Here is a 22,949-nt window from a genome sequence, read left to right as displayed (position 1 = left end):
AAATTTAATTGAAACATTGCACGTTATAGATGCTGGTTTGGAGGTTGAAGTCAAAGACCCTCCCAAAGGCATGATCCCACCTGGCACGCAGATGGTCAAACCTAAGGCGGAGCCTCAGCCCAGCAAGGTGAGCTTCATCTTAAAACTGTCATAATGCTAGACATATCCATGACAGCAATCAACACAAATGATCTTTTGGCCTATTGTCAAACGGCCAAAACACTCCATACTAGTAGCATACGATACTACTAAACTTGAAAACAGTTCTGGCTTCATCATTAAGGTGACAGAAACCACATTTAAAGCAAATTTGATTGTCATCGTGCAGCTCTTACTTTTATACATATCGCAGCAACTTCCTTTTGAGGCCACACCTTCTACATGCGCTACGCATTCGTCCATCAGGAGCATGGGACACTACCGCATTTATTGAATAATTTATTTATTTAATAATTGATGAAGGAAAGAAATTGATTTAGTACTGCGTTTTTTTTTAGGTATGGTATTTAGGAATGTTGTATGTATGTATGCTAATCATCTAATATTTACTATTGCTTTTACATTAAAAAGTACACCTTATTGGATATTTATGAATATTCTATTGTAAAGGTTTTAAAGGGGTTTTATATTTTTCATATACAGGAAGAAAAATAATCATCAAATTTTGTGGGGGGAGTTTAGCTATACAGTTTATAATAATATATATTTACAAAAACTTACATCTGCATACTGTACTATTCATGCAATTTATATTGGTTTGTTTGCATGTATACTTATCACAACAAAATGTTATATATTTTTTCCCCATACAAACATGACAATACTGCATTATTATGTATTTGCAATACAGTGTAGTTACATACAGTACATGTAAAAATATACTTTGACAATACTTTATTAATCCGGTGAGGAAAATCTGTTATTACAAATACCTCATATAACTTAGCTAATAGCACAAAGCCTTAAATAGCACCATATTATTTATTTTTATTTTTTGGTTTGTTTATCAACGGAAAATCCTCTTTTTTTATTTTTTTATTTTATTTATTTATTCAAATTCCCTTGCTAAACTTCCCATAAAAGTGTCAGGAAATGTACTGAAAACATTCCGCTCCCTTGCAGCCCAAGCAGGAGATTTGAAGACATTTTTTTGTCCTTCAAATATACTATGGTGTGATACTGCTGACCCATAATAGAAAGTCTCATGCATTAAGGCCTTGTGGGCTGTCATCATTGTACCAGGAAACTTTGTTTTAATGGGGAAACAAGCAACAGTGTACACCCACTGTATATTTATTTTTCTTCTCTGGGTGAGATTGTGGTTTGTCATGATGTGAGAGAGAAAGAAAGAAAGAAAGCAGGACTGACCAAGCAGATTTGACCCCACTGTTCTTTGTCCTTTGGTGCATGCGTCCTCCTCCTGCTTCCTCTGCCTCTGCTTCAGTAACTGTCCTTCTTTCTATGGGTTCTCTTACTTGCCTCCTGTAGCTCACACACAGTCTCCCCTCTGCTTCTCTCAGGTTCGCAAATTTGTGTCCAAGGATAGCGCAGGCCTGCGTGTGCGCAGTCACCCCTCCCTGCAGAGCGAACAAATAGGCATAGTGCATGTCAATGGCACCATCACTTTCATTGACGAGGTAATTGACGTAAAGTCCTGGAAAGATGATGATGATGACATGTCATCTTATTTGCATGCTTTTTTTTCCTTTGAAGACCTCAAAATGTGAATGCCCCTAAGGCAGGGGTCTCCAAAGTATGCCCCCAGGCGGCTTGCTTGTTTTTGTTCCTCGGCATATTCCAAAAATAAAATGAATCCATTTTTATTGCCAATTTGTTTTGTCACCAGTAACACAAAGCTTATATGTTGATGTTTTGCTCATTAGTTACTAAAATGTACACAATTTGAAATTATTGATAATGATTTAGAAATATGATACAATACAGGTAAAATGTTAGAATTACAACAGGCAGGCAAGCAGTGTGGGAGTGGAATGAGTGGAATCCTCAGTTATGGAGTCCATAATGAGTGTATGTAAACAATATGTCATTTGAGCCAAAACTTCACTTCTTTAGATATTATTTTGATAAAAACCCTGTATGTGTATATGTGTGGTTCGCAACCCAACTGTTTCCATAGTAACGGGACGGCCTGGCTGTGCTCTGCTCTGTTGCTTGTTCCCCCTATCCTTTTTTTTTTAGATCCACAATGATGATGGCGTCTGGCTCAAGCTCAATGACGAAACTGTAAAGAAGTACGTTCCCAGCATGAATGGTTACACTGAGGCGTGGTGCCTCTCTTTTAACCAGCACCTGGGCAGGAGCCTTCTGGTCCCAGCCGACGTAAGTAAAGATGCGGCATCACTCAGGCTGTGGTCATTGAGGGGGCGGTTTGTGTTTTTAGCGGCCTCTCCCCCCCCAATGTATCTCATGCATGTTTATTTGGACCGGGGTGTCTAATCAATGCGGTGTTCTTGCATGTAGTAACACTTGGAATAACATTGTACTGAAGCACCGCAAAAGCTGGCTGCATGCAGTGAGGGGATGCTTAAAGGTGGAAGGTTCACCAAAATGAGCCATATTTCCATATTTATATTTAATGACACAAGATGTTTATATACTCAAAGTACCGGGTGAGATTTATATAGTGACTTTTAAATGACCCAAAGTGCCTTACAGTTACTAATTCATTTTTTCAGAAACAAAAACAAACAAAAAAAAAACAAATAAAACAATTTAATGTATGTAGATTTTATTAATTTTTTACCCCAAATAAAGACAATTAATTAAAATAATATTTACATATAATATTTTGTGCCAATAAAATATAGAAATATATAATATCCAGTATTCATGCTAATAAAAGACAAATTTTTCCGCATTATTGGGATGGGTTTTTTTTTGGGTCGTTATTTGTTTTCCTTTGTTGTTTGTGGAAAGCAAAGGTGGGAACAATGCTGCATTTTTTATTTCTACAGTTTCTGTGTGCTCACAGCATAAAAACGTGTCTAAAATTTTTCGCTTCAACTCCTTGTCAACTCAACTTACTCCAAGTGCCCAGCTAAGCAAATTTTGTCAGCAGCTACATTAAAGATACTAAAATCAATGTGGTTCAATATATAAAGTTATCTAAATAAAACATTTTAGCTTTGGGATTTAGATAATAAAGCAAATTTGTGTAATATCTAAAAATTATATCTTATTAATAATTGAACTTTAATTGTAGAATATGCTGAAGGCCAATAAAAACGAGCTGCGGACTCAAAATGACTCCTGGGCTGTACTTTGGACAGCCCTGCGGTAGACAGTAAATAAGCTTAGTCAGCTTTTCCTCCATTCCCTCCACCTCACGGTCCATTAACAGCAATGATGCATTAGGGCATGCCGCAATAGTGTGTTTTTTTTTTTTTTTTTTTTTTTGCTTTTACTGACACAAAACCCAGCCATGACAGGCAACGCTATTAGGGGAGGTATTGGAAAAATTAGATACACTCATGATTGAAATTTTAAGAAGGGTTGAAAATTAGCAAGGATTTTCATTTTGCACTGTTGGATCTTAAGGAGGTTGGCCGAGTGGCTTGCGCACAGGAGATCTGAGTTCGATTCCCAGCTTGGGCATCTCTGTGTGGAGTTTGCATGTTCTCCCTATGTGTGCGTGGGTTTTCTCCGGGTACTCCGGTTTGCTCCCACATTCCAAAAACATGCTAGGTTAATTGGTGACTCCAAATTGTCCATAGGTATGAATGTGAGTGTGAATGGTTGTTTGTCTATATGTGCCCTGTGATTGGCTGGCAACCAGTCCAGAGTGTACCCCGCCTCTCGCCCCAAGACAGCTGGGATAGGCTCAGCATACCCGTGACCCTCTTGAGGATAAGCAGTAGAAAATGAATGAATTTTCATTTCTTTTTTTTGCATTTTGAAGCTGTACTTAGAACCTCCTTAAAATCCAACAGTGCAAAATGTAAATGCTTGTAATTTTTCAACAGATCTTAAAATTTAAGTCAGGAGTGTGTCATGTGTAAGTGGCACCTTTGCATCGGGATGCTTTAGTGGCTCAGAGGCTTCCATGTAAGGTCTCTGCTGAACAGCATGACACACCGTATCATCCAATTTTTTTGGAAGTTTTCCCCCCAAATATTCCCTTTTTCTCTCTTCTCTATCCTGGGCATTCTCCAAAGAGCCAAACTGAAAAATCATCTTCTTCCAAAAAAATATTTCTATGCCCCGTTTTTCCTCCCCCAACATCCTGTATTTCTCCTTTCTCTCTCTTTCTCTTTGTCAATTCTGTCTACTGTGTGTCTTGACTGTCTCACGATCTGTTGCTCAGAGTGTCTTTAACGCTAGCCATGGAGTCAGGGATATCGGAATTTTCTCGTGGACTCCCTTAACTATATTCCCACCACAGGTGAGTTGTGTGAAGGAGAGGGATAAATAAATAGCTTGTCTGACCCACCCCAAGTCCAAACACCCATAGCTTGTCATCTGTTTGTCACTTGTTAAAATGCCTTAAGGTGGAGCATGGGTGTCTTGTTTTGTATCATTTTGGTAGCAGACGATGCTCATAATGCCCCCCCAGAGTCCTCAAGTGGCTAGTGCATGGGAAATGATTGAAGACCACTTCTGTGGTCCGTTGCATGAGCTTTTCAAAGAATTGGATTAGTACTGTACTGTAACTTTGGCTGTCTTAGCATGCCCCAACCTCCCCCGCCCCACCTGACTATGAATTTGAGTGGAACATTGTCTTTATCAGTCATTCAAGTTATTTGGTAGTTTTTTTTTTTCATGGACTGACTTTATTTTCTCCTGAAATGATGTGAAAGCAAGTACACTGGACAAAAGTATTGAGACATACCTTTTCATCGGTTTAGCTTAGTCACTTTGAAACTGAATTTTTCATCTTATAAACATGCTGGACAGTAGTAGTAGTAGTGCAATTCAAACCCCTCTCTAAGGTACAACATTGGTGTTTTTTTTTGACCCCCCAAAAATTGTGTTGGAAGTCTTCTACCATTCTGCACGAACCACCTCTGCATGTTATCACAGGTGTCCCAATACTTCTGTCCATACTGTGCATCGTAAAAATCTTAATGTTAAATATTCAGAAAACTGTGATCGATCATATATCCTTGGAAAGTGACAAGCAGGCGCATTTTCTGTATTTACTCAACTGCAGAAAGTACCAGGCTCCGTTAGTACATTGTTCATTAGGGCATACTATATATAAAAACATGTTATAGTCATATAACACACACAAATATAAATTATACTTAAAGGGGACCTATTTTTCCACTTTTCTGACCTATAAATGTAGTTAGAATGTTGTATTCTAGTGTTAAACGATGCCAAAGTTTCAGTTAATGAGGTTTGTGCATTTGGAAGTAAGCACTGAAAGAAGTTTAGGATGGCTCAAAACCCGTGGTAAAACTGCCCCTTTGTGATGTCACAGAGGCGGATTCCCTTATATGGTTCATAGTTAGGAAGCACTTTGGGTGCGTGACCAATCACAGTGGAGTGGGAATGCCCTGAAGCGGGCCGTGGGTGGAATAAATGAAAACAGACCGTTTTGGCAGGAAGCACAAATCAAAGGAAATACAGCTGTAGGTGAGGATAGGTGAGGATTCTGCAAAATCTAAAAAGTTTTCTATTCGGGTTATTGTGTGTAGCTGCTCTATAGGAGACCACAACTCAATACAAAGGGTAGAAAAATTAGCATAATAGGTCCCCTTTAATATTTTACAGGTCAATATTATAGTGTAGCTCTTTTGCTGATTTTTTTTTTTACAGTCTGAAATTCTACTTTAGTAAAAGTATCAAATGATATATTGCTGGTTATGTTAACTCCTAATCGTATCATTTTCTTTCTGGACAGTACTCAGCTTTACAGATGCCATGTTGGAGGCGGCTTTTGTTTATATTTTAGGGCATGCCGTCTAATGAAATGAAGGCCACTATTTGAGGAAATAGATTATGAAGAGACTAAAGGGAGGGGAATAATCAAAATTGTATTTTATGACTTAGGATCAGAAGGGAGTGTATAAAAACTACAGTTTTTGTTCAATAGTGTATACATATGTGCCGTGCATCTACACTGTATTTCCATTAGAGTTTGTGCTTTCACATTCACCCTAATACCTGCTTTCAACTCTTGCAGGAGGTCAGGGGCCAGTCGGAGGACGCCATAAAGGAGGTGAGCAGCTGCCCTTCCCACGAAGCTCCCACTCAGGTGCGGTGCAGGGCAGGGCAGGGCAGCGGACCCGGGCTTTATAAGGTAGTGAAGACCGGCCCCTCCGGTCACAACATCAGAAGCTGCCCAAACCTTAGGGGTATCCCCATTGGAATGTTAGTACTTGGCAACATGGTCAAGGCCATAGGCGAGGTACGCACTCATCCCAAATATGCAATCTTAACTGTGTGGATAGGCTTGGATGAATTAATCTTTTTTCCGAAATGTATGTTTTCTTGACTACAGCAATACTCCCCTCACAAACTCTTAATAATGAGTGCCTGTTGGGTATTTTCCACTGATCTTGCTTTCTTAACCACTAATAACTACCGATATCTTTCCAAATTGTTGCGGTGTTGATTGGAGAACCCCCCCCCTTTTTTCTCACTCTTATGGTTTCGACCTGGTTGCTGTGGTGTGTCATGCTGTTCACCGGCCCGTCCTGATCCGCAAAGTACAGCCTTCACTTACTAATACTTCCATCTTGTATCTATAGTTTGTTTTCCTTCTTCCTAAAACAAAAGTGTTTCAGGGATTTGAGAGAGAGAGAACAAACAAAAAAAAAAAAACAGCCTTGTGCTTTTTACTTTCAATAAGTGACCTCATTTTGATGTGGCAGGATGACCACGCAAATCCATGTGCATTATGTATTAGAATTGATCAGTTTTAAATGTTACATGTGTTATTTCTAGTCTACTGTCCTTGATTTTGTGTGTGTTATTACATGGGCTTAATAAAGAAGTGTCCATAGACTGTATAAAATGTGGATGTGGCCACTGTGATTGTGTGGAGTTGGGTATTTTTTACCATATTGACCAATATTGTTGAGCCAATATAGTGGAACCTCTGAAGTCAAACAATACATTTGTATTGGGAAACATTTTTCTTGTATATCAATCAGTTATGTTGGAAATAATCTGTTCCATGATAACACCATTATGAATTAAACAGACCGTTCGTGTTATACAAGTGTAAAAGGAAGTAATCACTGTTAATATTACAATGTAAGAATGATCATTTTATCACTTCAACTGTTCCGCATTTCTTTCAAATTGTGCGACATCTTGAATCTATAAGTCAACTGCTTAAGTTGAACATAATGTCAAAGCTACATCCACTTTCATACAGTCTACAGCTTTATTTGATTGATTATATAGGACTGAGACTGGCAAGAGAATCTGGATAAAGAGTGTTGTTTGTGTAACAGGTGGTTAACTCAGAGGGAACCTGGGTCCAGCTGGATAAAAACAGTGTGGTTGAATTCTGCGAGAGTGACGAGGGGGAGGCCTGGTCGCTGGCCAGAGATCGTGGCGGAAACCAGTACCTTCGCCACAACGACGGTAAAGCCATCCTCCCATCTCACCCTCCTCGCTTGTACAGTCAATTCCCGGATAATAACCAAAAATGTCTCCATCCAACCGCAGAACAAGCGCTGCTCGAGCACGGGGCTCAGACTCCGCCGCCCAGCCCTTTCTCCGTGCAGGCCTTCAACAGAGCAGCAACCGCCAATGGAGCTCAAGGCTTTGACTATGGCATCTCCAATAACAAAGGTCAGTTAAAATGATGGAATGGGGGTCACGTCACACATCCCTTATGCAGGGTTCATACGCAACTATGGAAAGGTATGGAATTGGATTTTATAAATCTTCAGGTCTGCAAAAGTATGACAAATTTGATATTTTTATGTAATTTCCATTTTGTAAGTAGGCTGAAAGACAAAGCTTTGTTTTATTATTAGTTAGTCGTATCAACATTTAATCTAATTATCTTTTTCCTTTTGTTTTACTTTTCCCAATTTGCTGTTTTTTTTGGTTTAATTTTATTTCTGTAAAGTACCGCAGAACAATAAAAAAAAAAAGGGCCAAAAAATGGCCCCTGCTCTGCACTTTGGACACCCCTGTCCGAGCCAGACCATTTTTACATGAACCAAACACAAACACTTAGCAGTAACATATCAGAAAAGAGGCAAAAATGTCACTTTTTTCTAACCTCAAAGCTGATGTGTGTGAATACTTTCTTTGCCTATACAAAGACAGTAGTTATACTTTCATGGATGACTAAGGAAATTAAGAAATATCACATTTGAGAGGCTTTTATTTTAAAATAAAAACATTATTAATTGAATACCTAAGTAGTTAATTAATTGATATTCAAACATTGCTACATTGTTGCTACTCGAATGATACACATCTTTTTACCGAGTCTGGTACTTTTACCCACATTTACTTTTTCTGTACACTCACAAGCCACAGCATTAAGTACATTGTGCAAATGTACTTCCTTTGCAAAGATAAGTAGTGCTCAATTTTGATTGATGTTCTCGTTCTGCTGGTCAACAGTTGCTTGCAAAATGCTATAAATGCTATCTATTCAGCTGCGTCACTGAGGACCGCCAGCCACATGTGCTGGGTCTAAAATAATTGGCAGCTATGGCTGTAGGCGACCTCCTGATGTAGTTAAAGACAAGATAGTGGTAGCTGCATTTGAAATACTATTAGTCTGCGTTATATTTGTTATACTGTAGTTTACTATTCATTCTTCAGTGGTCTTAAAGGGATAGCGCCAAAGTTGCAACCGGAAGTGTACATATTGTTCGAATCACATACTGTACATACTGAACCATGACCCCTGTATCGAATCGTCCGATACAGATACACATATTGTAGCACGCCTTTAAATATATAAACATTTCTTTTCTTGGATATGTTTCTTCGATTTCAGTTTTTGTAGTGTTTACTGTCAGGTCTTCCAAAACTAAATGTAAATTTCCCTCTGCTGTATATTTGTATTGCATGCAACACGGCACCCGTTATCACTTCTTAAACCAATATGACGAGCGGGCTTATCTGCCTGCAGTAATTTGCATTCGGTTGCATTAGTTTGCTAATATAATGAAAAACAAATACACTCATTATGATGCAGTGCAGATCGACACCACTGCAAACCACAATAATAAAGTCTTTATAAATTGAGTGCTATTATGTTTGTAAAGGTGGACATTACATTGTTTAGGTGTACCTAATAATAAAGTGTAACCTCCAATTTCTGCTCTTGCGATTCACCATCACAATTTTTTTTTTATTGCACTTCCACAATATACTTTCAAATCACTTATCCATTCTAACATTTGCTTTTAATTTGTTTGTGCATGTTGTGGTTGTACAGTAGCTAATCAATGCCTATCATCGCTGCAATGCCAAGCGTATGATTTGTGTTTGTGTACATGCTTTTTCTTCAGTCTGTACTCGAGCTAGGCCGCTCCACTCCATACATAAGACTGAATTACACCCCCACCATCCCCTACCCAAGTCCCCTAGTTGAAGCTGTAGTTTCTCCACCTCCTCTGTCTCCATTTTTGCAGGTGACCGGCTGAGCGCCATACTGAATTCCATTCAGTCTGGGCCTTTCCACTCAGCAGCTCCTTCCTCAGTGTTTGAGCAAGCCGCACAACCTCCCTCCTCCTCCTTATCCTCCTCTTCCTCCTCCTCCTCCTCCTCCTCCTCTTCTTCCTCCTCCCTTGTCCACAGTCCATTTGTGTTTGGACAGTCCTCCTCCCAACTGTCTCAGCCGCAACCACAGCTTCTGAGTAAGTGTGTCCAACGATTAGACAGCTCCTGCTCCGACGGATGCTGAGATTTTATTTATTCCCCCCCCCCTCCCCCTCCCTCGTTGCCCTCATTCACTCTCTTTCCATCGTCACTGCTTGTTCCTCTGAAGGGCAATATTTTGCAACAGAGTTGCTCCTTCAGGTGGAATGTCCTTCATTGTCTTGTTTTAAGTACTAAAAGGTGACAATGGATTGAAATAAACATACCATAATTCCTCAATTGGTTGCATCCGCTCGAATAGATACTGTGCCTCATTTAATCTCTTATAATCGGTTTAAATAATTGTCACACCTCTTCCATGGAAAACATCAAATATCTAATATTTATTACAAACGCATTTTATATTATAATACAGTATTTCAATTATAATTGATTTGAATAAAATATAGAGTAGATCCTTGCTCTTCACAGGGGTCACGTTCCAAGACCGCACAAATGGCAAAACAACGTGAATAAATGGCGCACACATAGTACTCTTAAAACCTATATTATGTGTAATCACAGTTATGAAACACATTGTGAATTCTGTTTTTAAACATTAAGAAATAATTACAGACATACATACAGACCACCTTCCATTTAAGTTACCATTGAAAAAAACATCAATATTTATCATCAATTAAAGCAGCGAAAGGAACCTAGAACATAAGAACACATATTCCGAACCACAGTGGTGAATGGCTGTATTATAATTTAACGTTTTTATTTTTAGAAATGCAATAAATATTTACCGCTAATAAACACCTGATAACCTCTGTAGAATACATTTTGTATTTTAATAGAATATTTTAGTGATCATTTATTGGCCTTTAAAATGACTTTGCTTTCTGCTTTTTTAACTGCACAAAATCTTTACACTAATAAATGCTTACTGATTGAGTAAATAGACACCCTAGGCCACTATATGAGGAAATATGGTACTCCACCTTTTTGAAAACAAAGAGTTGGACTCCTTTTTAAGCTAAATGTCTTGTTAAAATAGATTTACATCGGCATGTGCTGAGTTGGGTTATTTTTTATTGACTTTTTATTTGCCTGCTCTGATGATCATTGGACATTTCCTGCATTTGGCATCCATTGTGGATTTACCTTCGCTACCATCTGATTCATTGCACACCTAAATAAGCCAAGGGCTTTGCTGCAGTTGCACACAAAAGTAGCTTGAGCTATCATATAAGTTGTTCGTCAGTGGGAAATTTCATTAGACAATGACGGAGTGTAGGCTTTTATCAACTTCAGCTGCTCAATTTTTTTTGTCAGGCATTTCTTGTCATGCTACTACTTATTTTCTGCCTGTTGTTTTTTTCTCTCTCTAATAATTTCTGTTATCATTTTCTACTTTAACACTTGAATGCATTGCCTTCTCGAGCCCATTGCCTCTTTTGTGCTTTCTCTCTTTATCTCTCGCTCTGGTGGCCTTGTTCGCATTCCATGCCTTGTTTGTTTACCTGCCATTGTTTTCCGCTGTAGATGGTTCAACGCGCAGCCTTGCTTCTCGCGAGCGTGTGCACAAAAGCAGCGTGTCCGCGGCTGGGCATGGTACTGCTCTGTCATCTCTTGCTCTGAAGCAAAAGGGTGGGTAATCAAAAAGATCATGCATGCGTCCCTCAGACAAATCAGAGGGTGGGTCGACGATTGCGGGTTTAATATCTCTGTTATTAACACTTGCGATTTGGCTTAAGCTTTTGACACTTCCAAAAAGCTGGTCTTGACTTAATGCAGGGATCTAATCATGACAAAACCATTCACTACATACTCATATGCATCCTTCATTTTTCCAGATAGAACATGTTCATCTTCCTTCCGTTTATAGTCGTGTACAGCATATTTTGTATATCACATCTAAGAGTATAATCTTGTCGGTGAACTATAAAAGGGAATCTACGGTGCTCGTTTATTTCTCAGATGTAATAGGGAAGCTTTTTTTAGTGGTTAGGTAATATTACTTGCAAAATAGAAATAAAAATAAAGACTAGATATGACACAAAATCCCACAGTACACTTGTTCATTCACAAGATGCTAGATGCTTAGAATAACTGCATTTGATAGAATAATGGCATGAATGGAGTGAGCCCTCTTGTCAATTATACAGTCACTTTGTCCCTATGGGGGAGGTATTGTACTTTCCTTAAAATGTTTTTTTTAATTAATGTTAAAATCTTGTATTATCTCATTATCGTGGACCCAATTTGTCTATTGTGTCGTCACGTGACACCTTCAGTGCACACAACACATATGTGCTTTTATTGTAATCAGGTAAATGGTAACTGCCATCTTGCATAAAATAAATGAACAGAAAGATTCAAAATAGCCCACATAGTTGCTTGCTCACTCACGGTCACATGCAAACATTTAAAACTCACTTAGAACTTAGATGTTTCATTCATTTGATTTATTTTGAATGTTATTAATGATGCTAACTGCCATTTTCCATAATAGAAATCAACACAAATATTCAAAATAATCAGCAAGGTGAAAGCCCAAGATGTGCTTGCTCATGCACATCTGAAGAAGCCACATAGTAACTGCCACCTTGCATACTAAATATAAACAAGCACACGCGAGCAGAACATAGACAATGCCATAAAAATGGCCTGCATAGATCGTGTTACTTGTAACATCTGGGAATGAGCATCATATATTCCCTTTAAATGTGTAGTGTTTCATATAATGTTTTGTGTTTTGATGTATGAATTGTTGACATCTAGGTGAGCGAGGGAACCTGATGCCTGGTGCGCGTTCCATGTCCCCGGCCTCTAAACACCGCCAGGAGAACCGTTCCCCCAAACAGGAGAGTCGAGGAAGCCGCACATCCGAACACGGTAGAGCCAAGATGGGCGAAGGGCCGCTCTCGGGAGGCGACGCCCTCATCCTGCGGTCTGATACGGCCAAACTGCGCTCTGACTCTCATGGCCGCTCTCACTCGCCCAATCACAACACTCTCCAGGCGTTGAAGTCCGACGTAAGAACATCAGGCTATCGGGCTGAGTCCCCCAATGGCGGCTCTCGATCGTCGTCTCCGAAACAAAAAGGAATATCCTCATCAGGGAGGTCCAGTCCATCCAGCACTTCGACACAGAATTCCTCTTCCCATGACAAGAACCTCCCACCTAAGGTTAGCCCCTCGTCCAAAGTGCGGCTTGAACCGCCCAGGGAGAGATCCAAGTCAGATTCATACACTCTGGACCCAGACACCCTTCGAAAGAAGAAGATTCCTCTTACAGAGCCATTAAGGGGCCGCTCCACCTCCCCGAAACAAAAACTTTCTCCCAAAGATCCAAATCAAGATGCGGTTGGTAACGTGGAAAATCGCATTCCTTCCCCCCATGTGACCCAAGAAAACCTACACAGTGAAGTTGTGGAGGTGTGTTCCTCCAGTGCTCTTCTCTCCAATGATGATGTAAATGATGAAAACCTGGAGGTCCAGGACACTGAGGAGGCCTCATGCAAGGTGCACTTCAGCATTGGCAAAGCACCAGTCAAGGAGGAGCTGGAGAGCAGATCTTCGCCCAAGGTCGGCCGCAAAACCTCCAATAGGCATGCACGTCCAAAGAAGGACAAATCGGGTCCTCTTTTTAAAGGTGAGAGCATGCAGAGGATCAGCGAGCCCGCCAAGCAGGCCATGTCACCATCTGTGGCCGAATGTGCAAGGGCAGTATTTGCTGCGTTTTTGTGGCATGAAGGCATTGTTCATGACGCCATGGCCTGCTCGTCTTTCCTCAAGTTCAACCCTGACCTAACCAAAGAACATGCCCCCATACGCAGTTCCCTCGGAGGGCAGGGCGCTGAGGAGAAGGAGAGCAAGCTCAAGAACCGCCACTCTTTGGAGATTTCCTCCGCGCTTAACATGTTTAACATCGCCCCGCATGGTCCTGACATCTCCAAAATGGGCAGCATCAACAAAAACAAGGTGTTGTCCATGCTGAAGGAGCCTCCACTGCCAGAAAAGTGTGAGGACGGCAAAGCGGATGCTGTTTCATATGAGATGACGTCGCATCCCTCCATGAGGACAAAATCCATCCTGCCTCTCACACTGCAGCATCTGGTGGCATTCTGGGAGGACATTTCTTTAGCCACCATCAAGGCGGCCACCCAGAACATGATCTTTCCCAGCCCGGGCTCGAGCGCCATACTCAAGAAAAAGGAGCATGAAAAAGACAGTAAAAAGTCCAAGAAGGAGAAGAAGAAACGGGAGAAAACGGAGGTGCGCCCCAGGGGGAATCTCTTTGGGGAGATGGCGCAGCTCGCAATGGGCGGACCGGAGAAGGACACCATCTGTGAGCTGTGTGGAGAATCTCATCCTTACCCTGTCACCTACCACATGAGACAGGCTCATCCAGGTAAGAAAACCTGTTGAACAATTAAAGTCATTCTAATCTACAAGGATTAACATCCTGTTGCTTTGTTCTTTAAGGCTGTGGCCGCTACGCTGGAGGCCAAGGGTACAACAGCATTGGGCACTTCTGTGGGGGTTGGGCTGGCAACTGTGGAGACGGAGGCATAGGGGGCAGCACCTGGTACCTGGTGTGTGATCGCTGCCGAGAAAAATACTTAAGGGAGAAGCAGACCGCAGCCAGGGAGAAGGTAGCCTATAATTGAACCTCTATTTCTAACCATGCATTTCCTGTACAATGGAAAATATTTATACATCGTTAGGTTTTCAAATGGCGAAGCTGTATTAGATCATCTATCCTGATTCTGTTTCTTGCCAGGTGAAACAATCGAGGAAAAAACCTCTCCAGGTGAAGACCCCACGGGCGCTGCCCACGATGGAGGCCCACCAGGTGATCCGGGCAAACGCATTGTTTCTGCTGTCCCTCAGCAGCGCTGCTGAGCCCAGCATGCTGTGCCACCACCCTCCTCGACCGTTGCACTCCCAGCTGCTTCCCAGCCTCAAGGAGGGCGTGTCGGCTGAGCTGCCCAATAAGATGAGCTGCCTTTACCTGCAGACACTCGCCAGGTAGCACTTACGTTATAATCCAAATGCAATTATTGATAACACTATGCTATATTTAAGCATCTCCTCTATCTGTTCCTCAAGGCAACACACAGAGAACTTTGGTGCCTATCAAGACGACAATCTGTTCCAAGATGAGATGAGGTATTTGAGATCCACATCTGTTCCCGCGCCTTATATTTCGGTCACGCCGGACGCCTGCCCTAATGTGTTTGAGGAGCCAGAGAGCAACATGAAATCCATGCCACCCAGGTAAAACATCTACAGGCTCAGGCTCAATTTCAATTAAATTCAATATATTATGTTTTTTTCTGTAATGCCTGGAAAATATATTTATTGTTTATATTTTTTGGCAAACGCATGCTGGACATTTTCCGGCTTCCCGGCTTCCCAGCATTTTTTGCTGTACTTGTTTTGTAAAAAGTCACTAAAGTTACATGTTTAGAGTTAACATTATTTATTATCCTCCACTAGTAATAGCACTTGCCCTGCGTATATGTTATCTACCTGTTGTCTGTGAACTTGCTGTGTGAAGGTTGTGTTATTTCTTTTGACATTGTGAGACTTTTGTGTTGTTTGCTGACAAGTTAGTTGCTTGAGTTGGCACACACTTGAGTTGAGTTTGAGATCACTTGTCTAGAGATTTATATATAAAAGCCAACAGGTGGCACCAAATAACTTCTCCCCAAGAGAACTTGTCATATACCAGGGTCCAAGCGACATAGAGACCAGCTGATGGGTCTTAAAGACTGTTAGCAAGCTAGTAAAAAAAAAACCAAGAGGTAGCGTTCTGATGTCAAAAACATTGATTTGCGTCAATACTATACATACTTCATATTCTTTTGTTTTAGCTCCCAAAATTGACTGTATATGTCTGATATTCTGTCTGTCCTCGTAGCCTGGAGACCAGCCCCATCACAGACAGTGACACGGCCAAGCGCACTGTTTTCCAGAGGTCGTACTCTGTCGTAGCCTCTGAGTACGACAAACAGCACTCGCCCTCTCCAGCCCGGGTCAAAGCCGTGCCAAGACGCAGAGTCCACAGCGGTGATGCGGGTAATCAGCTTGCATCCATTCAATATTTGCAGGCGATGTTAGCGTATCATTTCTTAATGACCCTTTCTCCTTTTCCAGAGGTTGGTTCTTCACTGTTGCGGCACCCATCTCCAGAGCTGTCCAGGTTGATCTCCGCCCACGGTTCCCTCAGCAAAGGGGAGAGGAACTTCCAGTGGCCTGTGCTGGCATTTGTCATCCAGCATCACGATCTGGAAGGACTGGAGGTGGCTATGAGGCATGCGCTGAGGAAATCGGCCTGCAGGGTGTTTGCCATGGAGGTACAGCAGCTATTGGAGACAGAGCAGCATTTGTCACTGTAAAAAATCTCTGGCGTCATCATTTGCAGCTGTTGTAGCATTCGTTGTCAAACGTGATGTGCCAAGGTCTGTACCTGTATGGTAATCGTAAACGTGTACCATATTATATGGTGCCAATCAGTAGCTCTGGCTCTCAAACATCGAGATCAACCACCACGACCACATTCTTGTTTTGACATGAGTTGTAAAATGGAGCCAAGGAAAGTTGAAAGTGCCAACATTTTGATAAAGAAGGTGATGGTGATGGTTAAAGAAAGATGGTGTCTGTGTGGTTTCTTGCTACCACATTGTGTCTTTGGGAATAGTAGTCTTCAATTAAAATAAAAGTAACCTTAATATTCCTTTATCTCTTTCATTTGTTGTTTACAAGCATTTAGAATTGTTTTTTTCATGTAAAACTATAATTATATAGCCGAGGTTTAATTTGGGCATACATTTTTGACGTTAATTGAAGAATCACACCGGGCCAGACAGTAACCAAAGTTCCATTGTACAATATAATATCCATTGGGACGTTTTTGCTGTTAATTTTCTGTTTCCAGCATATGTAATGTATTTATATTTGCATAATAATGCTATAGCGTTAATTTTGTCTTCTGTGTTACCACCAGGCCTTCAACTGGCTTCTCTGCAATGTGATCCAGACCACTTCCCTGCATGACATCCTCTGGCATTTTGTAGCATCCCTCACTCCATCTCCTTTTGAACCTGAGGATGAGGAAGAGGATGAGAACAAGGGAAACAAAGAAAACCTTGAACAGGTGATGAGTTGCATAAACTATGGACTAAAATTTTATTTTATTGGTTATGTTGTCTTATTGTGTGTCCTGTTACAGGAACGAGACCTTGGCGTATGCGAGCACCCTCTGTCAGACATTGTCATCGCCGGGGAGGCGGCTCACCCACTCCCCCATACCTTTCACCGCCTCCTCCAGACCATCTCAGACCTCATGATGTCACTTCCTAGTGGAAGCTCACTCCAGCAGATGGCACTAAGGTACCGTTACCTATTCTAGGAGCTACTTTTACACTTGACAGGTTCTGATGCCATCTTGTCTCTTGCTCTTGTAGGTGCTGGAGTCTCAAGTTCAAGCAGTCCGATCATCAGTTCTTGCATCAGAGCAACGTTTTCCATCACATCAACAACATTCTGTCCAAGTCAGATGATGGAGACAGCGAGGAGAGCTTCAACATCAGCGTTCAGTCAGGCTATGAAGCCATTAGCCAGGCAAGAACATACTGTTGCTTAAACGTTCATATTGGTGACGACGTATACTAACCTGATGCGTCTTCCCCGACAGGACCTTTGTTTGGTGACCTGCCTGAAAGACCTGACCAGCGTGGTGGACATGAAGACATCCAGTCGTCCTGCCATGATCGGCAGCCTCACAGACGGTTCCACTGAGACTTTCTGGGAATCCGGGGACGAGGACAAGAACAAGACAAAGAGCATCACCATCAGCTGCGTGAAAGGCATCAACGCTTCCAATGTGTCTGTTCATGTGGACAACTCCAGAGACATCGGGGTAAGGAGACACAACAGCACAAACCCGCAACGGTGTGTTGAAGAAACCTAGGGTGATTTTGTTTTTCTTCTGTCCAACACAGAACAAAGTGACATCTGTGACATTCCTGTGTGGAAAATCTTTGGAAGACCTCTGCAGAATTAAACAGGTGACATGACTTTTAAGAGATGAGGCATTTGTACAAAGCATTTTGGCATTATTTACACCACATTTATTTAGTAGGTGAGGCCATCACTGGTATACTTGGGACAAATCGTTTTAATATGATACACGAGACAATATGTAGCTGTGAGGCAGTTTGAAAGACGCTTGGGACAGGCAGGAAGTGTAATAGACACATTACGGTCAGTTTACATGTTTTCAACACAAAAGGCTTGCGTTCAAATCAGAGTTGAGGGTGCTCCTTTTCATGACAAATGGTTTCAGAAAATAATTTAAGCTATTAACCCATCTTCAAAGTGAAAACCCGAAACTTCTTGTGGTCCCAGGTTGACCTCGACTCGCGTCACATGGGCTGGGTGACGAGTGAGCTACCCGGCGGGGATCACCACGTGATTAAGGTGGAGCTAAAAGGACCAGAGAACACCTTGAGGGTGCGGCAGGTGAAGGTACTGGGCTGGAAGGAAGGCGACAGCATCAAGATCGTGGGACAGATCTCGGCTAGCATGGCACAGCAGAGGAACTGTGAGGCTGAAACTCTGCGTGTGTTTCGCCTCATCACATCGCAGGTTTGTCTTACTTGGTTTTAGGGACTCTTGGCTCAGTCTGTGATCTGTGGTACAAAGAAGTCTTTTTTTTGTGTACACTTAGGTTTTTGGGAAACTAATTTGTGGGGATGCAGAGCCCACTCCTGAGCAGGAAGAGAAAAATCTGCTTTCATCTCCAGAAGGAGAGGAGAAGGTTTGCATTGATATGTTCAGGCATAAACTTCTCAAATGATTAAAGTCACCCAATTTGATTTGATGGATTTTACATTTTATTATTTTTTAAAAGGTTCCATCAGACGCAGACCTCAAAGAGCACATGGTTGGCATCATTTTCAGCAGGAGTAAACTGACCAACCTGCAGAAACAGGTCAGCTTCAAAACAGTCAACAGGTTTGCATTTCCTCCTCAGGAATAATACCTGTGTGTAACGTGTCTTTTTTTTTCCCAGGTGTGTGCACATATTGTTCAAGCCATCCGCATGGAGGCCACACGTGTGCGGGAAGAGTGGGAGCACGCCATCTCCAGCAAAGAGAACGCCAACTCACAGCCCAGCGATGACGACGCTTCCTCGGACGCCTACTGCTTTGAGCTGCTGTCCATGGTCCTGGCACTGAGTGGCTCCAACGTGGGCCGCCAGTACCTCGCGCAGCAGCTAACACTTATGCAGGACCTGTTCTCGCTCCTGCACACGGCCTCCCCGCGAGTGCAGCGACAGGTGGGCAACTGCCGTGTTCAAAATACAACATTGTGCTGAAGGATGGTGCAATACACAATTAATTGTTATTATCGCCTTATTATGACTGCTTGTATGCTCCTTATCCCAGGTGACATCATTGCTCCGCCGCGTCCTTCCTGAGGTGACGCCGGTGCGACTGGCCAGCATCATCGGTGTAAAGTCCCTACCGCCGGCGGACATCAGCGACATCATCCACTCCACGGAGAAAGGCGACTGGAACAAGCTCTGCATCCTGGACATGTTCCTGGGCTGCATTGCCAAAGCCCTCACCGTGCAGCTGAAGGCTAAAGGCACCACCATCTCGGGAACGGCCGGCATGGCCGCGGGTAAAGGGGTCACCACCGTCACGCTGCCCATGATCTTCAACTCCAGTTATATCCGGCGGGGTGAGAGCCACTGGTGGATGAAAGGATCCACTCCTCCTCAGATTGCAGAGATCATCATCAAACTGGTCAAAGACATGGCGGGAGTAAGCTACTTCCTTTCTAATAATTCACTAATTGTGACCACACTCCTAAGGCACGTCATCTTCGTTTACAGGGCCAACTTTCAGACGCGTGGTCACGTGTCACCAAAAACGCTATAGCTGAGACTATCATAGCGCTCACCAAAATGGAGGAAGAGCACCGTTCGCCTGTACGCTGCATCGCTACCACAAGGGTATGAAACCACTGCTTTAACCTGTAAGGGAATCCTATTCCTCTTCTATGGTATTATCTTATCAGTATGTTATTTCCTTTTTAATGTCTGTGCTAGCTCTGGCTAGCCTTAGCTTCCCTGTGTGTGCTGGACCAAGACCACGTAGACAGGCTGTCCTCTGGTCGCTGGATGGGCAAAGATGGACAGCAGAAGCAGATGGTGAGATGACCAACATTTTAAAGTGCCTGCAGAGGTAGATAAAGCTAGGGACTATGAAACTCTAGGAAACTAATAAAATAGAGGTAAATGCAGCATCTACTGTAGATAGAGATGTAAAAAATGAATAGGTGAACATGAAGACGAGGCACAATTCATGGACAAAAAAACAAAACAGCTCTATTAATTAGAATTATGACACCTGCTGCTCTGTATTGACTATAAAATACAAAGATCCAGATGTTGAGAAGAAGTGACACATTATAATTGTGGGGATTATCAACTACATTGAATGACAGGATCCTCTGGAGGACATACCCATCACTGCCACAACAATAAATGCTTTTCTTCTTTTTCCACAGCCCATGTGTGATAACCATGACGACGGCGAGACGGCGGCCATCATCCTGTGCAACATGTGTGGCAACCTTTGCACCGACTGTGACCGCTTCCTACATCTGCACCGGCGCACTCGCTCTCACCAGAGACAGGTCAGCATAATGCTGTATTATATTATGTATTATTGCATTAGAAAATTAGTGGTCAGTGCTATAATTTTTTTTAATACTGTGGTTTTCAGGTATTCAAGGAAGAAGAGGAGGCCATCAAGGTGGACCTCCATGAAGGCTGCGGTAGGACTAAGCTCTTCTGGCTCATGGCTCTGGCCGACTCAAAAACAATGAAGGCCATGGTGGAGTTTCGGGAGCACACAGGTAAAGACATACAACACAACACAGCAAGATTCCCAATTAACCTTCTCTGACATGTTTTTCTAGGCAAGCCTACTTCCAGCAGCTCGGACGCATGCAGGTTCTGCGGAACAAGGAATGGAACCGAGCTATCGGCGGTGGGAAGTGTCTGCTCGGACCCCGACTGTCAGGTGAATTGACACAGACTTTATGCTGAAAAAAGTGACATTTAAGCAAGATTAGAGTACTAGCCCAATTAAAAGTTTGAAATTATTAAAATTAAAGATAGTAGTAAAATACTGAATACAAAATTTAAAAATGCAAATAAAAAATATATATATATTTATTGTATATTTTAGCATGGGTTTTCCGCATTGATGGCTGACTTTGGTTAATGTCAATTCTTGTTTTTTATAAATAACTCACCCGAAGACAGCTGGGATAAGCTCCAGCTGCCCTGCGACCCTTGTGAGAATAAGCGGTAGAAAATGAATGAATAAATGAATTCTCCATTGCCTGCCCTCAGGAATACTCCAAATTGGCATGCAGTAAGACCCACCCTTGCGGACACCCGTGCGGTGGCGTCAAGAACGAGGAGTCCTGCCTTCCCTGTCTGCATGGCTGTGACAAGAACACGGGCTGCTTGAAACAAGACGCAGATGACATGTGCATGATCTGCTTCACCGAGGCGCTCTCTGCTGCCCCCGCAGTACAGGTCAGCTACACACAAGAATCATTTTTTTCAAAAAATCTTTATATTGGATTCTCAATATTTGTCTTGTTTTATTATTATTCCCAGCTGGACTGCACTCATGTATTCCATCTTCAGTGCACCCGTCGTGTTCTCGAGAACCGCTGGCTTGGGCCCAGGATAACTTTTGGTTTCATGTTGTGTCCAATTTGCAAGGTGAGGTTACCAGACATGATTAAATATCTAATCTAAGTGTGTTGCCCAAAATCTAGCTTTGATGCTGGAATTTAGACAATTTAAGTGCTTTGATTAAGCCTGACCGGAAACACACTGTTTTGTGTGTCTGTAGCTTTAATGCTAATGAGTTGTATTTGTTTCCAAGAAGCACTAGTGTACACTTTATCCACTTTGGACATAACCCCCTGAAACCACAGAGCCCTCATCTGTGAAATAGTTGGAAGAACTTTAAGATGTGTAGTGAAGCCTGATTTATTCTTTCTTTCTTCAAATAAAAAAATAATAATCTTGAGTGTTTCTTCTCTCAAAAGTGTACTAAACAAGTGAGGGAAAAACATTTTTTTGTCACATTTAGTGCTCATAAACAGGCTGATGCAAGTGACTGTTAGAACATCATTAACAGTTACAAGAGAGGATGTTATATTTCAGCCTCTGTGCTTATGTCATTTTTACGCCGCCCCACAGAACAAAATCAACCACTCTGTGATCAAAGACCTGTTGGACCCCATCAAAGAGCTCTACGAGGACGTGAAGAGGAAGGCGCTGATGAGACTGGAGTACGAGGGTCTGCATAAGAGCGAGGCCATCACCACTCCAGGCGCACGTTTCCATAACGACCCTGCGGGCTTTGCCATGAACAGATACGCGTACTACGTCTGCTATAAGTGCAAAAAGGTACCACATAAATTAAATGGCATTTAAATGCATCTTTGGTGACACTGTTTTATTTTGAAGGCCTATTTTGGAGGAGAGGCCCGTTGTGATGCAGAGGCAGGACAAGGTGACGACTACGACCCCAGCGAGCTGATATGTGGAGCATGCTCAGATGTCTCCAGGGCTCAGGTGGGTTAAATTATACCCGCAACCACACCCCTAATGATTTATAGCGTGTGTGTAATTGGAGTCCCCGTGTCCTCACGTAACGTAGCACTGGATTAATAGATAGGTACTCACAGGACTTAAGCTCTCAAGGACCAAAGATGGCATCATGTCTAAATGATAAATGACAATTTTAATTTGATCCGAGCCAAGTTGTTGTAATGTATCCGTACTATCCTCTGACCAGATGTGTTCCAAACATGGCACGGACTTTCTGGAGTACAAATGTCGATACTGCTGCTCCGTGGCCGTGTTCTTCTGCTTTGGCACCACACACTTCTGCAACGCCTGTCATGATGACTTCCAGAGGATGACAAGCGTCCCCAAAGAGGAGCTGCCACATTGTCCCGCAGGTAAAGACCAACTCAGCTGTCCTACTTGCTCTTACAGTCGTACAAGTCAGCAGTTTTGGGAGATAAAAGTTGCACCATCTGTCACAGTGCCAATGTCAATCTTATGTATTTATTTTT

General features: G+C 42.2%; 1 protein-coding gene across 13 annotated transcripts in view; it reads left to right on the top strand.

Moving 5' to 3' along the window:
* mycbp2 (MYC binding protein 2) overlaps nucleotides 1–22,949 on the top strand; it is a 56,387-nt gene that overhangs the window by 32,034 nt on the left and 1,404 nt on the right. For 4 of the 13 annotated variants that reach the window (XM_058083133.2, XM_058083129.2, XM_058083132.2 and 1 more), the window contains 35 exons: nucleotides 30–127; nucleotides 1,521–1,637; nucleotides 2,200–2,340; nucleotides 4,325–4,402; nucleotides 6,149–6,373; nucleotides 7,428–7,560; nucleotides 7,645–7,770; nucleotides 9,582–9,806; nucleotides 11,299–11,403; nucleotides 12,538–14,169; nucleotides 14,244–14,413; nucleotides 14,542–14,789; nucleotides 14,871–15,038; nucleotides 15,685–15,842; nucleotides 15,921–16,120; nucleotides 16,771–16,920; nucleotides 16,996–17,156; nucleotides 17,231–17,387; nucleotides 17,461–17,685; nucleotides 17,768–17,833; nucleotides 18,174–18,413; nucleotides 18,496–18,585; nucleotides 18,679–18,759; nucleotides 18,841–19,107; nucleotides 19,217–19,597; nucleotides 19,669–19,788; nucleotides 19,885–19,986; nucleotides 20,346–20,474; nucleotides 20,564–20,696; nucleotides 20,760–20,863; nucleotides 21,199–21,387; nucleotides 21,472–21,579; nucleotides 22,066–22,275; nucleotides 22,336–22,443; nucleotides 22,667–22,832. In XM_058083133.2, coding sequence (XP_057939116.2) covers nucleotides 30–127; nucleotides 1,521–1,637; nucleotides 2,200–2,340; nucleotides 4,325–4,402; nucleotides 6,149–6,373; nucleotides 7,428–7,560; nucleotides 7,645–7,770; nucleotides 9,582–9,806; nucleotides 11,299–11,403; nucleotides 12,538–14,169; nucleotides 14,244–14,413; nucleotides 14,542–14,789; nucleotides 14,871–15,038; nucleotides 15,685–15,842; nucleotides 15,921–16,120; nucleotides 16,771–16,920; nucleotides 16,996–17,156; nucleotides 17,231–17,387; nucleotides 17,461–17,685; nucleotides 17,768–17,833; nucleotides 18,174–18,413; nucleotides 18,496–18,585; nucleotides 18,679–18,759; nucleotides 18,841–19,107; nucleotides 19,217–19,597; nucleotides 19,669–19,788; nucleotides 19,885–19,986; nucleotides 20,346–20,474; nucleotides 20,564–20,696; nucleotides 20,760–20,863; nucleotides 21,199–21,387; nucleotides 21,472–21,579; nucleotides 22,066–22,275; nucleotides 22,336–22,443; nucleotides 22,667–22,832 — 7,011 coding nt within the window. The remainder of the gene's footprint in view (nucleotides 1–29; nucleotides 128–1,520; nucleotides 1,638–2,199; nucleotides 2,341–4,324; nucleotides 4,403–6,148; nucleotides 6,374–7,427; nucleotides 7,561–7,644; nucleotides 7,771–9,581; nucleotides 9,807–11,298; nucleotides 11,404–12,537; nucleotides 14,170–14,243; nucleotides 14,414–14,541; nucleotides 14,790–14,870; nucleotides 15,039–15,684; nucleotides 15,843–15,920; nucleotides 16,121–16,770; nucleotides 16,921–16,995; nucleotides 17,157–17,230; nucleotides 17,388–17,460; nucleotides 17,686–17,767; nucleotides 17,834–18,173; nucleotides 18,414–18,495; nucleotides 18,586–18,678; nucleotides 18,760–18,840; nucleotides 19,108–19,216; nucleotides 19,598–19,668; nucleotides 19,789–19,884; nucleotides 19,987–20,345; nucleotides 20,475–20,563; nucleotides 20,697–20,759; nucleotides 20,864–21,198; nucleotides 21,388–21,471; nucleotides 21,580–22,065; nucleotides 22,276–22,335; nucleotides 22,444–22,666; nucleotides 22,833–22,949) is intronic. The other 9 variants (XM_058083134.2, XM_058083137.2, XM_058083130.2 and 6 more) reach the window with 9 other exon arrangements.

This window comes from Doryrhamphus excisus, linkage group LG12, assembly GCF_037039965.1.
Source record: "Doryrhamphus excisus strain RoL-2023G ecotype Guam linkage group LG12, RoL_Dexc_Guam_v1.1, whole genome shotgun sequence".
NCBI lineage: Eukaryota > Metazoa > Chordata > Actinopteri > Syngnathiformes > Syngnathidae > Doryrhamphus > Doryrhamphus excisus.
Note: the sequence above shows the minus strand (reverse complement) of the source record. Positions and strands in the feature narration are given on the sequence as shown.